Genomic DNA, 17,310 nt, shown 5'->3' with positions numbered 1-17,310 from the left:
CCTAGTGACATGAAACCCTTCATTTCCACAGACTAACACTAAAGCTGTGCTTCACATACATACACTCTCCCATGCACACCCAAAATACTGCTGGAGCTGGCAGTCAGTGGTCACACACTATCCTAACACGCAGGAGGCCCTGAGTATGGTCCTCAGGGCTGTGAAAAAAACAACACCCCCCCCACCCAAAGAAAGTCAGTAATGACATCCTCATGGTACTGTATTGGGTGGCAGGTAGCACAATGAGAGCTACTAATGAAATGAGAGTGAGCAATACAACAATTAGGAAACCATCGAAACCATTATTGAGGATGTTAAAAAGCAAAACAAAACACTTTATCTCCCACCCATATTTCCTGTGTGCTGTAAATCAAGTATTTACAATTGCAGATGTCAGTCTCCTCTGGACTGTCATTCCTGCACTGTTTCCTAAAAGCCTACTCTAAAAAGCCACCTGGACTCCTTCACAGCATCTTAAAAAGCTGTATTTGCTCTCTGGAGGCAGCAACTCAAAACAGCAACTGAATTACTTACTGTAGCCATTCGGAAGGGAGTGTGGAGGGAGAACCAAGCCCAGGAGTTTGGACTGTTACCTGGTGCCTATCGGCTTTCCTGGGGGCTTATTTCAAATGGACTGCTGTCCCAGACCAGCACTTCCTGTGCTGCTGTCTAACAGAAAGCTCTGCCTTAGAGCATGTGGTTGAGGGACAAGAGCTCAGGTTCACACTAAGATGATTTATAGTGGCTGGGTTTGCAAATTAATGACGGCCCCTGGCTTCCTTCCAGTTTTGTGAACTCCATGCATCTGAACTGCTTTTCTGTTACTTGAGGGGAGATTTTTAAATCTTATACACACCTGGGTTGTTCTCTTTCCTGCCTCTGCAAATGAATAGTCTTAGCAGGCCTTCTTCACAATACATGTCTACTTTGTAGACAATAAACTTTACCTGGATCTATGTCTTTTTCAGTATTTGACTTCTGTGACACCCATGAGGCACTCATGTGCTCAGTCACGGGTTGACCAAGCTCTTCCGGAAGCTGCATACTGGTCACAGGTTGATCCAAGAAACCAGGCTCTTCTGTAAGTTGCACACTGGTTGCAGGCTGCTCTGAGAGGCCAGGCTCCTCTGTAAGTTGTACACTGGTCACAGGCTGCTCTGAGAGGCCAGGCTCCTCTGTAAGTTGCACCCTGGTTGCAGGTTGATCCAAGGAACCAGGTTGCTCCGGAAGCCGAACACTAAGATCTTCTGTGTTTTCTTGTGGTAAGCTGTCCTTCATGGGTGGCTGCAGCTCTGGGGAGGAACACAGAGAGTTTGATCAAAGGTCCATTTTGGTTTACTCAACTGACCAGCACTCCCTCACCACACAGCCCAATATCCTAGATGGCGTGTGCACAGTGGAGAAGGAAACAAGAGTTTTAACTTCTTCCCTCTAGATTAACAATGACTGAAGTACAGATTTACAAAGCAGAAGCCTTTACTCCACAGTGTTCCATAAATGCATTCATGGAAAAGACTCCATTGACTTGCCATGGCAAGCCAGCATGTGCCCCCACAGTCACTCAGAAATGAATTCCAGTCGAGCACAGAACCCAGGAACCACATACAGAACATAACCTCCTTCACACCCAGGCAGCTGGGCTCACAGCCAGGCAGCAGGGCTCACAGAGCTCATGTAGAGAAGGGCATTCTGCACGTGGGCAGCTAACCAAATTCGGTCAAACTACTCCCAAGCAACAAGGAGTGGGCCCATCTCCTTCCCTATGAGCCTGAACACATCTTTGCAGCCTCATATTTTATACCAAAAACTTAATTTGAGTTTTTAATCTTTTTTTTTTAAGAAAAAGAATCATCCTATTTTGTGTGTATGGGTGTTTTGTCTCTGTGTGTTTGTGAGTACACCATGTACATGCAGTGCCCACAGCGGCCACAGGAGGGCATCAGATTCCCCTGGAACAGAAGTATAATGATTGTGAGCTGTCATTGGGGACAGGAATTCAGGTGCTCTGCCAGAGCAGCCTGTGCTCTTAACTGCTGAGTCATCTCTCCAACCTGAATTTTCCATTCTTAACCAAAAGCTTTGATTTAAAAACAAAAAAAAAAAAAGCTTACTCCTTCCAATTCTCAGGAAAATTAGTACCTCCAGAAGACAGATAGATGTTCCTGTAACTCTGTGCCCGCCACCATTCACCTGCAGTGGCTACTTCTATTTGCAAAACATGGTACCCAGAACATAAGGTGCAACTAGGGGTCAGGAGCTTACAGCAGGCAGGGTGTCCTGGGGTCAGTTCAGCAAATACGCACTTCTGTTTGAGACTTACCTGTCTAGAGGAACAAAGAAGGCTAACTGGAGAGGGAGGGGTGAGGAAAGAGGGGGGTAGCATGGTGTCATAGAGAAGGGACATGCTTGAAGTACACTGTAAGTCTGAAATGTTATGAAAGTAGTACAATGCTGGACATGCGTCCCTGTAAATGAAGAAATTGTGTTTATTAAGCCCCTTGCCTTACTTGAAAGCTGTACTTTGTTAAGAGTTTTACTTTGTGAATTATTTTCTTGGTTATTTCTTTCTTTTAAGATTTTTTTTATAAAGTTTCCTTTTGAAAATGAAAACCAATTTCAGCTGTCCCATGGAAGGAAAAAAAAAAAAGCAGTATTGTGGATAAGGGGCAATCTGTGTTCATGTTAAGCCTAAAAGGGAGCTGGAAGGGAGGACGAGACCCTATAGGTCTAGAGCCTCTCTTTTAGACACATGGGGAGTGTGACTAGAGTTTCACACACAGGACCCTCTCCTTTAGACACATGGGGAGTGTGACTAGAGTTTCACACACAGGACCCTCTCCTTTAGACACATGGGGAGTGTGACTAGAGTTTCACACACAGGACCCTCTCCTTTAGACACATGGGGAGTGTGACTAGAGTTTCACACGGGAAATGAAGCACTTTAGTGTGACCCCACCCCAAACACACATCCCCTCCTGACCACCCTGCTCCTGCTTTCCCAGCCTAACTCCACAAGGTCATAGGCAGGTACTTTACCTTCTACTGGTCCAGACCAGACTTCCTCCTGAGGTGGAGGTGTGGCCAGTGGGGCAGTCTCCACTCCAGAGTATTGGTACCTGACAAAATAGATCAGATCTTGTACGTCATCCAACACTGCAGCTTCTTCTAACACGCTGTTCTCTTGTGTCCCCAGATCTCTATTTTTGTTCTCCCGAGTATCAAGCATATTCTCTGCCGCACTTAGAATTCGTGACTCAGAGGCACGGAAGACTTTATCTAGGACTTTTTCCACATTGTAAGGCAGGCTGTCCCGATGTGCCGATTTCAGCCTTATTGACATATCTTGCAGCATGCCCTCTAGCTCATGGACATCGAAGTACTTTAGGAAGCGATACAGGGACTTCTGGTCCCTAAAGAAGCTGTTGATGATGGGCAAGTCTTCCCTCACGCTCTTGAGCACTATGTCGGGAATCTCAGGTGTAGCTTGTTGGGGTAGGTCATCCCCAAGGTTTTGGGCATCAGGCCCCTGGCTTTCTGAGCCTCCAAGCTCCTCTGGATCCTCAAGTTCCCATTCTGAGATTTCTTCTCCCCCAGGAATCTCAAGTCCCAAGGTGTTGACTAGTGCCTCAGGTTTGTCTTTTTGTAGGTCGTTAGGATCTTTACTCTGAACAACTTCCCCGAAGCCTGGGGTGTGAGCTGCTGTCTTGTCAGGAAGGCCATCAACTTCAGACAGCCCCTGAGCGCTCACACCTGCCAGATGACTGCCTTCTTTGTCCACCAGCACACTGCCTGACTCCTTGCCCATACCATCTGCCTCTTCTGATGTGGTTTTGCTCTTTTTCCCAATCTCCAAAATCATATTAGTTGCTTGTTTGTTTTCTTCAGTATCAAGATTAAGGGTCCCCAAAATTACTTTTTCAAAACCCTGAGAATTCATATCTGAGCTGTCGTGAGCCCTGGGGTGGTTTTCTTTAGACTGCTGTGCGCTCACGGCATTTTCATCCTCCAGTAACTCCTCAAGGGGGAACTCGTCCTCCTCTGCTTCTGGCCTTTGGGTATGGACACTGGGCACTTCCGGGCTATCAGCCTCCTGTGTCCCTTGTATGGCCTGGGGGTGAGGTGGTTTCACATCTGCAGGGTCTTCCCTGCCCTCTGCAACAGGTACATCTCTCTCTTGGTGCTGCCAAGAAAGATTTCTTCGCAGAGGAGGAACTTTCGTTTCCAGTTCTCCTGGAAGACCAGTTTCCTCTGGAGAGGAGAATGTAGGTTGATTCTGAAATCCCTCCCATTGGCCCACTTCTGGCCCACTGACGGAAGCGCCTGGGACTTCCATCCTGTCCTTGGATGCATCAGGCTGATGGTCTCCTAAGAGTGCCACAGCACCCAAGGATTCCTGTTTGCTGTTACTTTCTGTCACTGGACTCCCCAGAGCTCTGTGTACCAATTCACTCTCTATGCTGTCTCTGTTCTTGTCTTCATGGACTGTCTCCTTTGAGATATGGATAACTGGTTCTTTTAGGCCATTTTCTTTTCTTTCAAAGACTGCTTTTAATGTAAATTCCTTGGCCTTTTCAGCAGCTGGCAGAGGGTTAAGCTTGCTGTTCTGAGGTGGATAAGCACTTGATGTTTCTGTTTTGGACTCCTGGTGTGCCAGGCCTCTCCTGGATTCCTGGATCGCCTTCTCTTCTCCTGTTATGACAAGTTGTGGGTCTGTTTTCGAGTCCTTTTCACCATTTCTTTTGGAGTCTTCTACAAAAAGATGGTCTTCTTTATCCTCAGGGTCCATATGGGCAGCTGTTGACTGTGGCTTCCTTTGATGACTAGCTGAAACCAACACATCCTCCTTCTTGTCTTCCTCTGTGTTAGAACTCTCTAAATCCACCACACCTGTTTCTCCTTCACCTCCTGTGACAATAGAGAAGAAAGTATCCCCCCAGGTTGTCAATATATCTTTATTGTCATTTTGGGTGCCAGGAGGCAGAGGAGGTTCAACTTTATCATCTTCACTCAAGTTCAGATTCTCATCTGTTGAGTATTTCTCCATCCTAGGCTTCCTGGGAACATTCTCTTCTTCATCGGTAAAGGATAGTAATGGTAGCTCATCAAAGCTGTCTGCATTCTCCTCTTCTTCATTTTCCACTGAGTAATACTCAGCATCTGGCTCTTCATCAAGATCGTCTTCTAATGACGTGACCAGTCTGGTGGCCTCATCGTCAGACACTAGTGCATCAGCGGTTGAACCAAACTTGGTTTTCAAGTCAAGAGTCATTTCTGTTTTCAGGACTTTGTAAGCATCTATCTTCTCCTGCTCCACTGAGACGGGAGAACTATTGCTGGTTCTGTTTTCACTTCCTGGCACTTTTAATTTATCGTGCAGCATTTCTTCAAAATTGTCCAGTGAAGACTGCACTCCCTGAGCATTATCTGCTGCACTATTGGTATGAGGGTGGCTCTCCTGAGCCGAGGACTGTTCCTGCAGTTCCTCAGTGTTCTCTGAGAACACTCCTTCTAGTTCCCCTGAGTCCACTTTGGCTGGCTCAGGCTCAGGCTCAGGCTCAGGCTCAGGTGCAGGGTCAAGTTCAGTCTCTTGAGTCCCTTCAGGAGACTTCACTCCATGCTGAGAAACCTCTTCAGCTTTCTCAGACTCCTCAGCTGTGGAGTCCTCAAATTCCAAAGAACCTAAAAGTTCTTCTACATTATAATTATTAAAATCATCTCTTCCTCCTTCAGAACAGACAAAATCTGTCTCCTGTATGGAAAAAAAAAATTGGTGTCTCAACAATCAAGTGTCTCAAAAGCATCCTTATGCAAGTGACAAAGATAACTCCCAAGTTTGTGCCTGCTCTGGAGGACTCTGAGTTAGTGTTGGGCCAGTATGGGGATGTCAGACAAGAGCCCATTTTCGTTCTCCCCTCCTCGGGAGAAGACTGACTCACGTAGCTAGTGAGTTTGCTTGGCTCCATTCCTGGTCTCTGTTTGGAAAATAATCTGTTCCCCCATGCTGTCAGTTTTATGGGGACAGTTGGAGGCTCCCAGTTGGCCAGCTCTGGTTAGGTAAATCTGTCTTATTCTACACTGCAATTATTTCTGCATTTTTCAAAAACTGTGTCATATTCTCTAAAAAGCATAGTGAGTAAACAAATGGAAACATGTTATTCTGCCTCTGCGTGACTACTGCGTTTCTCAGTTTGTTCTGAACATTCGGTGAGGAGTTGTATTGTCAACTTGACAGCATTTATAATTGCCTAGGAGACAGGCCTCTGGGTACAGCTGCTAAGACTTGTTTCCAGACCAGGTTAACTGTCCAGGGAAAGCCCACCTTACATATGGACAGCACCATTTCCTGGGCTGAGGTCCTGGATGATACAAGAAGGAGAAAGCAACCTTAACATCAGGGTTCATCTCTCCAGCTTCTGAAGCACAGATACAAGATGAGCAGCTACCTCGAGCTCCTGCCTCGATGAACTCCACCCTCAAACTGTGAGCCAAAATAAGCGCTTCTTTCTTGAAGCTGCATTTGCCAAGTATTTCCCCACAGCACTGAGAAAAGTAACTAACATAACAACAGGGGGAGGAGGAACAGGGAGCCCTGTATTGAGACTCCCATTTGTAATATCTGTGCCTGATGACCAGGATGCTGTCTGAGGAGCCACAGGACCATGGTGCTCTTTATCCCACGTCCTCCATGCTATATGTCTGTGCCTAGACAGCTAGAGGCAGGCAGAATTCCCTGGCTGTCATGTTCTAAGTCTACATGGATTTTTGGAACATATTTTCCTTGGATTTGGAAATACTTATGAACTTGAAAAGCATCTTACTGCCAGGTGCATAGAGAGTGAAAATTCAAAGCAGTACCTAAGACCATCAGAAAACACAGATATTTACAATTCATAACAGTATCAAAATTACAGTTATGAAGTAGTAATGAAAATAATTTTATAGTTGGGGGTCACCACAGCATGAGGAACTGTATTAAAGGGTCACAGCATTAGGAAGGTTGAGAACCAGTGCTTTAGAGGGATGAAGAATGGTGTCACAGGGAATCTCCACTTTCATTATTACTGGAACAACTTGAAAACAAGGTTCAGTTCTGTATGTTAGAGTTCTCTGCAGTGATTGATATCTGCTTTAAGACTATTCATAAATTTTCATTCTTTCTTTTTCCCACAAGTAAGTAATTTGGCACCAAAGAAATCACACCCTGTATAGAAAGGTAAAAGGGCAACTAAGATGATTGTTGCCCCCTAACCAAACTTTCACAATATTCTGGAGAGACCTGTCCAGTGCAGAACAGGCTAATGACTTCCTTTTTCTCATCACACATGATTCTGAGCCATTTTCTTCATGTCAAGAGAAGGGTGTCATGGGAAGTATAACAAGAAGACAGAATCTAAAACAGGTGACATCTCAGGGCGGATGAACATCTCCCATCCTGCACAGCCCTTGTCAACAGAGAAGCCCAGTGGGATTATAATGTGAGTACCTCGAGAGCATCAAGGACTGTAAAGAAGAGTGACAGCTCTGTGGCACTGACCACTTTCTCACCCCATCCCTGAATTATCCTACACCAGCGGCTTTGTGCTCTGCAGACGGGAAACGGGACTCACATAAAGCCCTGAGCATCCATTTTCCCAGTCTGTGGCATAAGTGTTACATAAGTGTATGAACAGGTCTGTACACAGCTTAGAGTTTGATTAGCTGACCTTGATTTCTATCTATTTAAAATGTTTAGTACCCAATGAGTAATTTTCAAATTGGGACACCTCTTTTTGCTTGTAAAATAAAATTATTTACCTCTTTGATAACTAAGTGCAAGGATTTTTTTCTTCTTTTTTGTTCTTTTGAGACAAGGCCTTGAATAGTTCAGGCTGGCCTTGAACTGATCCTGCTGGCTCCACCTCCCAAATACTAGGGTTATAAGTATCATCACACTTCGCTAATGTATTACATTTTTCCACATGCAAAAACCCAGACAAAAGCCCTGTATATCAGTCTACAGCCTCCTATAAGAGACTTTTCAGTATATTAAACTATTATCAGATTACATAGTCTCCTACAAATGCTTTTCAAATGTTCTTTTTCAGTTAGTCTGATTCCAAATTAAAATATGATACACAAATATTGGGTTGTTTTCTCCTGTCCAAAACATATTCACCAACTTTCAAAGAGTTAATTACACTTTATAAGAGCTGTAAGGGAAAATGCAATGCCTTGCCTAAAACTGTCTTTAACTGGCACTACCAGTACCACCAAATTGATTACAGCTGAACTTACAAGCCTATTTGTAAGAGAGAACAACTTACATCTGCTGGAATGTATAGCTCTTCTTCCGTATATTTGTGAAGTATCTTGATCAAATCTTTTGGAAAGTATCCAAAGATTCGTCCAACCTATGTGAAAAAAAAAGGGGGGGAAGAGAGACAAATAGTAATTAATTTCTTACAAGAAATCAAAGGAGGGTTTTAGCAGTGACAGGAAATACATAAACAAGATAGGCCAAGAGAAATAGATGTTTGCTGCTAACAATGACACTTCGATGACTGTGCCAATGGAAATTAGTGTTGTTAAAGCAACAGTTCTCTAAGGCACATATCAGCACATAGCCTTACAGTTGGAAGTAACTAGAGATCTGTGTAAGAGAAGCTGCCTGCAAGCTGTACGGCTCAGACTTGGCAAACCAAAGCCAACTAGAAACACACTTCCAAGTGATCTCTGGCAAAAATTTACATGAGCACTTGACAGCGTTGCTCATGAACCATGGAAATAAGCAGAAGCAAACAAGACTTCTGAAATGTTGCTGCTACAACAAATAATATCAATTGATACCATATGCTATGGTAGCTTTTCCAAAAACAGCATTTAGAAGTATTTGGGGGATTAAATAAAATTATGATGTAATACATACTTACCTACCTCTCAGCCTTCAGTTACATGTAAAATAAATCTACAGAAAATAACTGGTTTTTCCCAGCATGCACAGTTGAAGACATGTAAAATGTGCAGTGTAATAAAAGTTTCATTTGAGAAACTGTCCTTCCCTGCCACAGTGTAAAAGGCAGCAAGGACCTATTCCCAACCAATAAAGTAGACTGATAGATGGACGGATAGGCAAGTCAGAGGCACAAGAAGAAGAAAGGCCGCCTTATCACTAGTTCTAAAATATCACCATTCAGCAGTGTTCTTGGTTTATCTGGGAACCATCTGGAGCCCATGTTAGTAATAGAATAAAACCCCGAAGATTAGATAAGACCTCGGCCATGGAAAGCTACAAGACTGGCAGATAAACCCTGAAACTCTAGGAAACCAAGAAAGACCGTGGGATGAGAATTAAGATATTAAAACAAGTCATCTGAAAACCAGGGAGACTTGTTAGTTCCACACATGGTGAGGTTCATGAAATGAGAGGGAAGACTGAGCAGAAATACATGTTGCCCTTCTGTAGGAATAAAGGCTATAGAGGTTGAGGTAGAAAAGTGGAGGAATCCAGAGGTGTGTGAAAAAGAAACGGGAAGTTCCTTCTCCATCTGTCAGCCTCGGGTGCTACAGTCCCTCCCCACAGGCTCGCAGAATCACAGGCCCTCACAGAAGGAATTCTTATGTCTCAGTTTGCTTCTGTGAAGCATCCCTGCCAAAGTACTGCTGATTTGATTTGGGGGTGGGGAGCACAGAGTCTGCCTCAGGAAGGCCAATTGTGCTTGAGCTACTAAGAGAGTAAATGTAATTCAGTGCTATAGTGCCCTGTTAGGAAACACTCAAAATGAAGGTAGATAAGACACCTGGCTTCTGACTTGATAGTGAGCTGAGACACCAGCTGGCTGACAAGCACAGCAGTAAAACGACTGTGACAGGAGCAGGGCAAACAGCGTCCCACCCAGGCACATATCTACCAGCAAAGATCACCAGGCTGGATGCTAAAGCAGGATTTCTTCGGGGGGCAAAGCGAAGGCTGGGGCTGCAGAATGCTTGCTGATGGTGTAGAAAGTCTTGGTTTGATCTGAAACGTTACACAAATGGGGCACACCAGTAATCTCAGCACTGGGGAGGCAAGAGGCAGGAGGATCAGAAGCTTAAGGCCAGCTGGGATACAGCTTAATGGCCCTGCCATTAAGGAAAAACAAAAACAGAGTAAGAGCTGTGTGTGTGTGTGTGTGTGTGTGTGCAGTTGAGTATGTGTGTGGGCATACGGATGTATATGGGGCAGTCAGAGGACAACCTTACTGTCATTCCTCAAGTGCTGTCTTCCTTGTGGGTTTTTTGTTTGTTTGTTTGTTTTGTGTGTGTGTTTTGAGATAAGGTTTCACTTGTAGACCAGGCTGGCCCAGAACAGGCTATCTAGATGAGGCTGGCCTTAAAATCACAGAGGTTTGCCTGCCTCTGCCTCACTCACGTCTCACCTTGTGTTTTTCACTCTTCAAGTACGTAAGGCTGGTCAGTGTATGAGTCTTAGAGACCCACCCGTCTAGCACCTCCTGGACTCAGTGTTAAAAGCTCACCCATGAAGCTTGGCTTTTTAAAGTAGGTTCTGGGGACCAAACTCAGGTCCTGGCTATCACCCTAGCCCTAACTTCAGCTTTTTTGGCATTTTTTTTTAACAGAGAAAAGTCACACAAACTTTAAGCCTGCACACCATAAATGCTATCTTGCATATAGCTTATAAGACTGAGTCTAATGACCACAAATACTTCTTTCTTAAGGCAATGAACTTTTAAGATTTACAGGTCTTTGCCATTTTGACTTGTATTATATGAGCAGCTTCCTCAATAGCTATGGGGCGATAGCCAGAACCAGTTCAGTTCTGTTTCAGAAACCTCTGTCTTGCCCCTACTGTGTGCCAGCCCTGAGGCCTGCTAGAACCACAGGGCTGTCTCACCCCTACTGTGTGCCAGCCCTGAGGCCTGCTAGAACCACAGGGCTGTCTCACCCCTACTGTGTGCCAGCCCCAAGGCCTGATAAAACCATAGGGCTATCTTCTGTTTACAGTCAAGGAAGTCACCATCAATAGCATTTAAATCTGCAGTGCTATAAAATCAACAAAAATAAGGAAATAAAAGTTTTTCATGGTTTTACTTACACTTCCAGCCCAAACTTCAGGGAATGCCCCTGCAAGTTTGTAGTAAACATACACATGGTCGCCTTTTTTAAAATTCACAAAACGACAGTCAGGGCCTGTGAAGTCTGCAAGAGCTTCACCATGGAGCATTAACACTGTATTCAGAGATGGAAAAGAACAAAACAAGGCAGCATTAGGATTTGACTTCTCACAGCCTCCCCCACTTTTTTTTTTTTTTTTTTTAAGACAGGGTTGCATGTATCCCAAGCTGGCCTTAAACTTTTTTGGTAGCCAAGGATGGCCAGAACTCCTGATCCTCCTACTTGACCTCTCCAGAGCTGAGATTGCTGGCACATGCCAGAGATCAAAGCCAGGGTTTTGTGCATGTGAAGCAAGCATTACCAGTTCTTAGAGATTTTCAGGAAATATAAGAATCTGGTTGCAACAATAATCAAACACGCCCTGCACTCTTCGGGAGTTGATTTCAATTCACATGCTCCGAGTATCTAAAGCCCTAGAGCCTGGTTGCTGTAAGTCACATCATCCGCTATAATCAGATGAGGGAGTTTGTACTTTCCTCTCTGGCTGTCTGAGAAGTCAAAAACAACGGGTCGGCCACCACAGATGGCTGCTCTCAGGTCAACCCTTTGTTTCCCTCTGGAATCTTCTAGCACCCCCCACCAACTTCTGCTGTTTTATAACCATGAAGGCTTCATTTTGTGGATGTGTCCATGCAGGTGCAGGTGCTGACTGGTTTAAACATAGCTAACTGTGGGGATACCACAGAGCCAGAAAGAACTCCTAGGAACCCCCAAGGGGTCAATTAACCTGAACCAACCACTAACAGGCACTACCTGTAAAAGGCTGCAACTGCCCCTGTGCAGCAGTAAACACTGTCAATTTTATTTGTGGCTAAATTGTCTCTGCATGGTATCTGGATGAATTAACAAAGGAAGGCATGTTATCACACACTATTAGGAAGCCAATCAATCACAAGGCAATGTTTTCTAAGCAAATAACGTTGATGTGTCAGCATTAAGAAGGTCTGGTGTAGACCTGTAATTCCAGTATTCAGGAGGCTCAGGTAGAAGGATCATAACCTCAAGGCCTGATTGCAGTACAGAGGGAGTTCAATGCCAGCCTAGGTAACTTAGTATGAAGATGACAGAAGATGTGACTCAACAGTAGAATGCTTGCATGGTCCTGGGTTCAGTCCCCCAGTATTACACAAAAACAAACAAACAAAACAAAACAACCCCCCATACACACACAAATTAGCAAAGCTCAAATCATTTTTACTAGAAATAAAAATCCAAGATGGGTATTTCATGTCAGGTTCCAAATAAAACTATGAGACTAGGTCAGAAGTTATTTTGTCACTTAAAATGCAGAACTATGGCCAGACATGGTGGCAGATGCCTTCAATCCCAGCACTGAAGAGGAAAAGGCAGGCAAGAGCCTGAGAGTTCCAGGCCAGCCAGGGCTACATAGTGAGATCTTGTCTCAAGTAAATAAATATAAATACAGACCTTTGGCCACACCACTAGAAGCAGTATTTGTTTGTTTGTTTGACTTTTGGTTTTTCAAGACAGGGTTTCTCTCTAGCTTTGTAGACCAAGCTGGCCTTGAACTCACAGAGATCTGCCTGCCTTTGCCTCCAGAGTGCTGGGATTAAAGTCATACACCACCAACCAGTATTGGGTGAAGCAGTATTTTTTTAAGATTTATTTTTATGTGCATTGGTGTTTTGCCTGCATATATGTCTGTGTAAGGGTGTCAGATCCCCTGGAACTGGAGTTACAGACAGTTGTGAGCTGCTATGTGGGTGCTGGGAATTGAACCCAGGTCCTCTGGAAGAGCTGCCAGTGTTCTCAACCCCTGAGCCACCTCTCCAGCCCAGAAGCAGAATTTTGCCAAATGATATTAGCTGTGCATTAAAGGGCAGAGACATAGAAGTGATGGAAATTGTTCTTTGTCCAAAAGCCAATGAGCAATAGTACACAAACATGTTTTAAAAATACATATTCCAGGGACAAGCATACAGATTTGGAGGGTGTAACTTGGTTTTGGTTTTTAAAGCTGAATTAAGATTATTTTCAGATATATCAGCATCTTATTTCAGATGGGTCTGAGCAAAAAGTCAGACAGAAGGAACTTGAGGCTAGGAATTGTACTCAAATCACAACAGCCCTGTTTCTGGTTCCCTCCTTAGATTCTTGGGAAAGTATAATAATATATCCAGGACAGCCTATGTCTTTATGTATTGCTTATTATCTATGAATGACATGTACACTGTGTGACATCTTTCGTGACACCTCTCACCACTAAGCACTTCTGACCAGGCAACACAGACCTGGGCTCTGCTTCTATCGTTGCCTATTGTGTTTGGTTACATTTGTCTGGACACGGGCCACTTCTCAAGTTATAGTAGAGCCCAGAACTCTTCCAACGACAAGTCTCAGTGCTGAAGCAGCACCTGTGATACTGTCCTCTTGAGTTTTGAGGAACTCGGGTGGGACAGTGTTTGATGGCAAAGAACAGAAAACATTGGGCAATATTCAACAGCAAAATGGCAACAGCCATTTGCCAACAGCCAACAGGAAAATGTAAGGGAAAATTCACAATGGTGGTTCCACCTTTGTTTACAGTGTTTATTTACACTGGCCCTGGGCTACCTCTAGGACCTAGAATCTAGGTGTTATAAATTACAGGTACCCCTTTCCTTTCCTTTAATGGTATTGGTGCAAATACTTTAATGGAATTATGCAATTTGTTTTCTTCATAAAGTCAAGTGAAATATAAATGACTAACATGCAGTCATCTTGGACTTTTAGGAGGAATAATTTTCTATATGTGCTGCTTGTGGTTTATGAAGGACATTGACAGTGACTTACACAGTAGCTGGAGACCAACCTGAAATCTAATGAATTATTCTGGGCAGGAATGGGTCCCAGCAGCATAGGGGACTAAGGAAAAGGCTGGACTGACTCCTGAGACCTCTGGGGAAATTATTATCACCATTAAAGCTATATTCTAATCCTAACCTTCTCCATGGCCCACCTCCAACCTAGGACCAGGGCGAGACTGCGCATAGAGGAGAAGGCTGCGGTTCTCAGGTGGTGACAGGTGCGCTCCTTGTCCTGTTTTAAGAGCGAAAGATTTTGACCTTCCTGCAGTCCTACTTGGAAGCTGGCAAAAAAGCTTCTACGCAAGAGACAGGACTGAGGCAGAAAACGGGAGACCTCGGAACATACTACGTTCCTGGCCTCGGGGCTTATCCCAAACCAAAACTCCAGTTCCTCCGGTTCCAAAGGTGATGCGAGCTAGTCCCAGTGCAGCCGGGAGGTGGAAGAGGCAACACCGGGGCGCCTTCTGGAGAAACCCCGCTGTCAATCAGTCACTGGGATTGCGCCCCCAGATCCCTAAGCGAGTGGGTCTCGGTCTTTCACGGACCCAGGACCCCCAACCCCTACCCGGGCCGGCGTAGGGACGCTGCTGGCTGCACCACCGGGCGATCAGGATGCGGGGGCGCCTCCACCCCATCGCTCCGGGAGCCCGGGCGGAGATCGGGGACCGGGAAGCGGGGAGTTGACTCCTGGAAACCCGGCTGGGTCTGCGGCGCCCCCCAAACCAGGTCAGAGCAGCAGAGAGCAAACCCTGGCAACAAGTGGCAGGCGCGGCCCCCACGGCAGGGGCCCCAGGGCGATCTCCGGGCACGCTCTGCCGGCGTGGGCTCCGCGGGCCTGGGACCCCCTAGGCCGGGTGCGAGCCGTGGGAGCGCCACCCGCGCGGCCACCCGGGGGCCCGGCGCCCTCCCCGCGCCCCACACTCACTGCTGCACTCCTCGTCTGCGCACACTTTGAGGTCCGAGAAGCGCCGGCCGGCGCTGGGGTCCGGCTGGCCCGAGTCCCACCAGTGCGGCCCGAGCAGGAGCAGCCAGAGCAGCAGCGCCGGCGCCGCAGCCATGTTGTGGCCACCGCGGGCGCGGGTGACGCGGAGGCCCGGGCGGCGGTGCCGGGGGGGGCAGGGGCGGGCGGAGCCGGGGGAGGCGCCCGGGAGGCGGGCGGCGGGAGGCTGCGAGCGACACGTCAGCGGGGTCTCAGCGCCGGATGCTGAGTGACTGGGAGGATGCCGCGGCGTCCCTCCCGAACCGCTGCCATGACAACCGTCACTAGGACCCTCCCGTCAGCCAATCGCCGGCTTCGGTTCCCGCGCCCTCACAAACGACCCTCCGCGTCACCGGGTTCGTCAGTCCGCATCTCTGCGCCATCCCTACAGGTTCTCCCTCCTCCCTCCTTCAGCTTCCAATTTCTGGTCCACGCCAAACAGCCATCCCTCTTCTCCACTCCCTCCAGCTACCGTTCTCGGCTCGAACGGCCAAGTCCCACACAGGACAGGCCACAGTGAGCGAGCGACTGATCCTGGCACACACGCGCCTCAGGCTCCATGGCATTGTTTGCGGCCCCATCACTCTCTCATTTTAATGGAATAGTGGATGGGACGGTGAATTAGAAAGTGGCATTCTTTAAGGACAGGGTTAGTGGGCAGTGGTCTTCGGCCCAAGGTTCGGAGATCCCTGTCTCTGTCCACAAAGAAGAAGTCATTCAGTCTAACACGTGTTCTCCTTCCATCTGCCTTGCCAGCACTGTAGGCCGGACCGGCTTCATGGCTCACCTGGATGCCCTCGTGTTACCAATAGCTGCTGTCTCGACAGCAGCCAGAGTACGGTCTGTGAGGATAGAGTCTGCGGTCTCGCTCCTCTCCTCAAACCTTCCCACAACTCCGCATTTCCACGTAACATGCAAAGGCTTCACCACAGACCACAAAGTCTCTCCGTCCTTTTGCTGGCATCCTTCCCTTGCTCTGTCAGGGAAACTCAAACATAGCAAGCCCACTCCCTCCTTGGTGCATTTATGCTTGCACTTTCTCCCTCCCTACAATAATTCCTCAGGTACCCCTTACTCCATCCTGCCTCTGTAACCCCGCATTATCACACAGGAGTCTCACCCTGATGCCCCCGCCCCACCCCAGCACCCCCCCCCACACACACACACACAAACCTTCCCAGGATGGTTAAGCTCATCACCTTGCTTTATTTTCTTTAGCACGTTTACTATGTACCTCATGTTTCTTTCTCTATTTGACTGCTCCAGACCCAACCTCAAATAGCTCCATAGGAGTGAGAAAATGTTTATTATTTGTGTGGTGTTGGAGATTGGGCATGCTCAACAAGAGCTACCTACATCCAAGCCCTAATTTGTTTTGTTCGTTCCTATTAGGTGCCTAGGGAAATGTCTGGAACACACGATGTGTTCAGCAATGAACTGCTAGATGAAGCACGGATCACCTTGTACCACACACAGTTGACTTAAGCCCAGTCCCATACACAGGGTGCTTAGTGTTTTCCCCTCAGCATCACCAGCAACACCAGGAACAGGTCCGCAGATGTGTTTATGGTTGTGTGGGGACACGTCTGTCAGAGTGAGTGTCTGCACTCTCACTGCACCTGTTTCCTGTTGTTCTGTGAGCTACCAGGGTATGGAGATCAGAATAACTGTAAAGTCGTCTCATTGCCACAGAATAGAATTCAATAACATTTAAAGGGTAGAAAAAGAATAGTAGCCAGGCATTGGTGGTGCACACCTTTAATCCCAACACTCAGGAATCAGAGGCAAGTGGATCTCTGTTAGTTCCAGGCCAGCCTGGTCTACAGAGTGAGTGTCAGGACAACCTTCAAAGCTACAGAGAAACCTGACTCAAAAAAAAAAAAAAAAAAAAAAGAGTAACACAACAATGAGACATTTTGATTTAAATATGCTATCACAACAGGGCCAATGGTCCTGTTACTGAAGAATAGACTGTTTGACTCATGAAGGTTTTTTATTTATTTTTTATTCATCTTTTATTCATTTTTTATTTATCTTTTGTGATGGTGCATTGTAGAGGTCACAGGACGACTATAAGACATAGTTCTCTCTATCCTAGCCTTCTACCAGATGGGTCCCAGGGACCAAACTAATGTCTTCTGGCTTGGCAGCATGTGCCTTTATTCATTGGCTCATGGGCTTCTGAAGGTTTAATTTATATATATAAATGTATACACATGCACGTGTGTGTGTGTGTGTGTGTGTGTGTGTGTGTGTGTGTGTGTGTATTTCTTTAAAGAGATATTAGAGTTAGGGTTAGGATAATGAGAAAAAAGCTTCTCAGGTGACAGCCAGGGTGGCAGTGACAGCTCACCCGCTAGTGTGTGTGTAATC

At 46.3% G+C, this 17,310-nt stretch overlaps 1 protein-coding gene across 3 annotated transcripts in view; it reads right to left on the bottom strand.

Moving 5' to 3' along the window:
* The window catches only part of Mia3 (MIA SH3 domain ER export factor 3), a 38,824-nt gene extending 23,774 nt beyond the window's left edge, over window positions 1-15,050 (bottom strand). For all 3 annotated transcript variants that reach the window (XM_027418770.2, XM_027418767.2, XM_027418768.2), the window contains exons 1-5: window positions 14,884-15,050; window positions 11,072-11,205; window positions 8,304-8,390; window positions 3,037-5,749; window positions 948-1,292 (exon numbers count right to left, since the gene is read on the bottom strand). In XM_027418770.2, coding sequence (XP_027274571.1) covers window positions 948-1,292; window positions 3,037-5,749; window positions 8,304-8,390; window positions 11,072-11,205; window positions 14,884-15,016 — 3,412 coding nt within the window. In that variant the 5' untranslated portion in view covers window positions 15,017-15,050. The remainder of the gene's footprint in view (window positions 1-947; window positions 1,293-3,036; window positions 5,750-8,303; window positions 8,391-11,071; window positions 11,206-14,883) is intronic.
* Window positions 15,051-17,310: the final 2,260 nt, after the last annotated feature.

Source organism: Cricetulus griseus, chromosome 5 (assembly GCF_003668045.3).
Source record: "Cricetulus griseus strain 17A/GY chromosome 5, alternate assembly CriGri-PICRH-1.0, whole genome shotgun sequence".
Classification (NCBI taxonomy): domain Eukaryota; kingdom Metazoa; phylum Chordata; class Mammalia; order Rodentia; family Cricetidae; genus Cricetulus; species Cricetulus griseus.
Note: the sequence above shows the minus strand (reverse complement) of the source record. Positions and strands in the feature narration are given on the sequence as shown.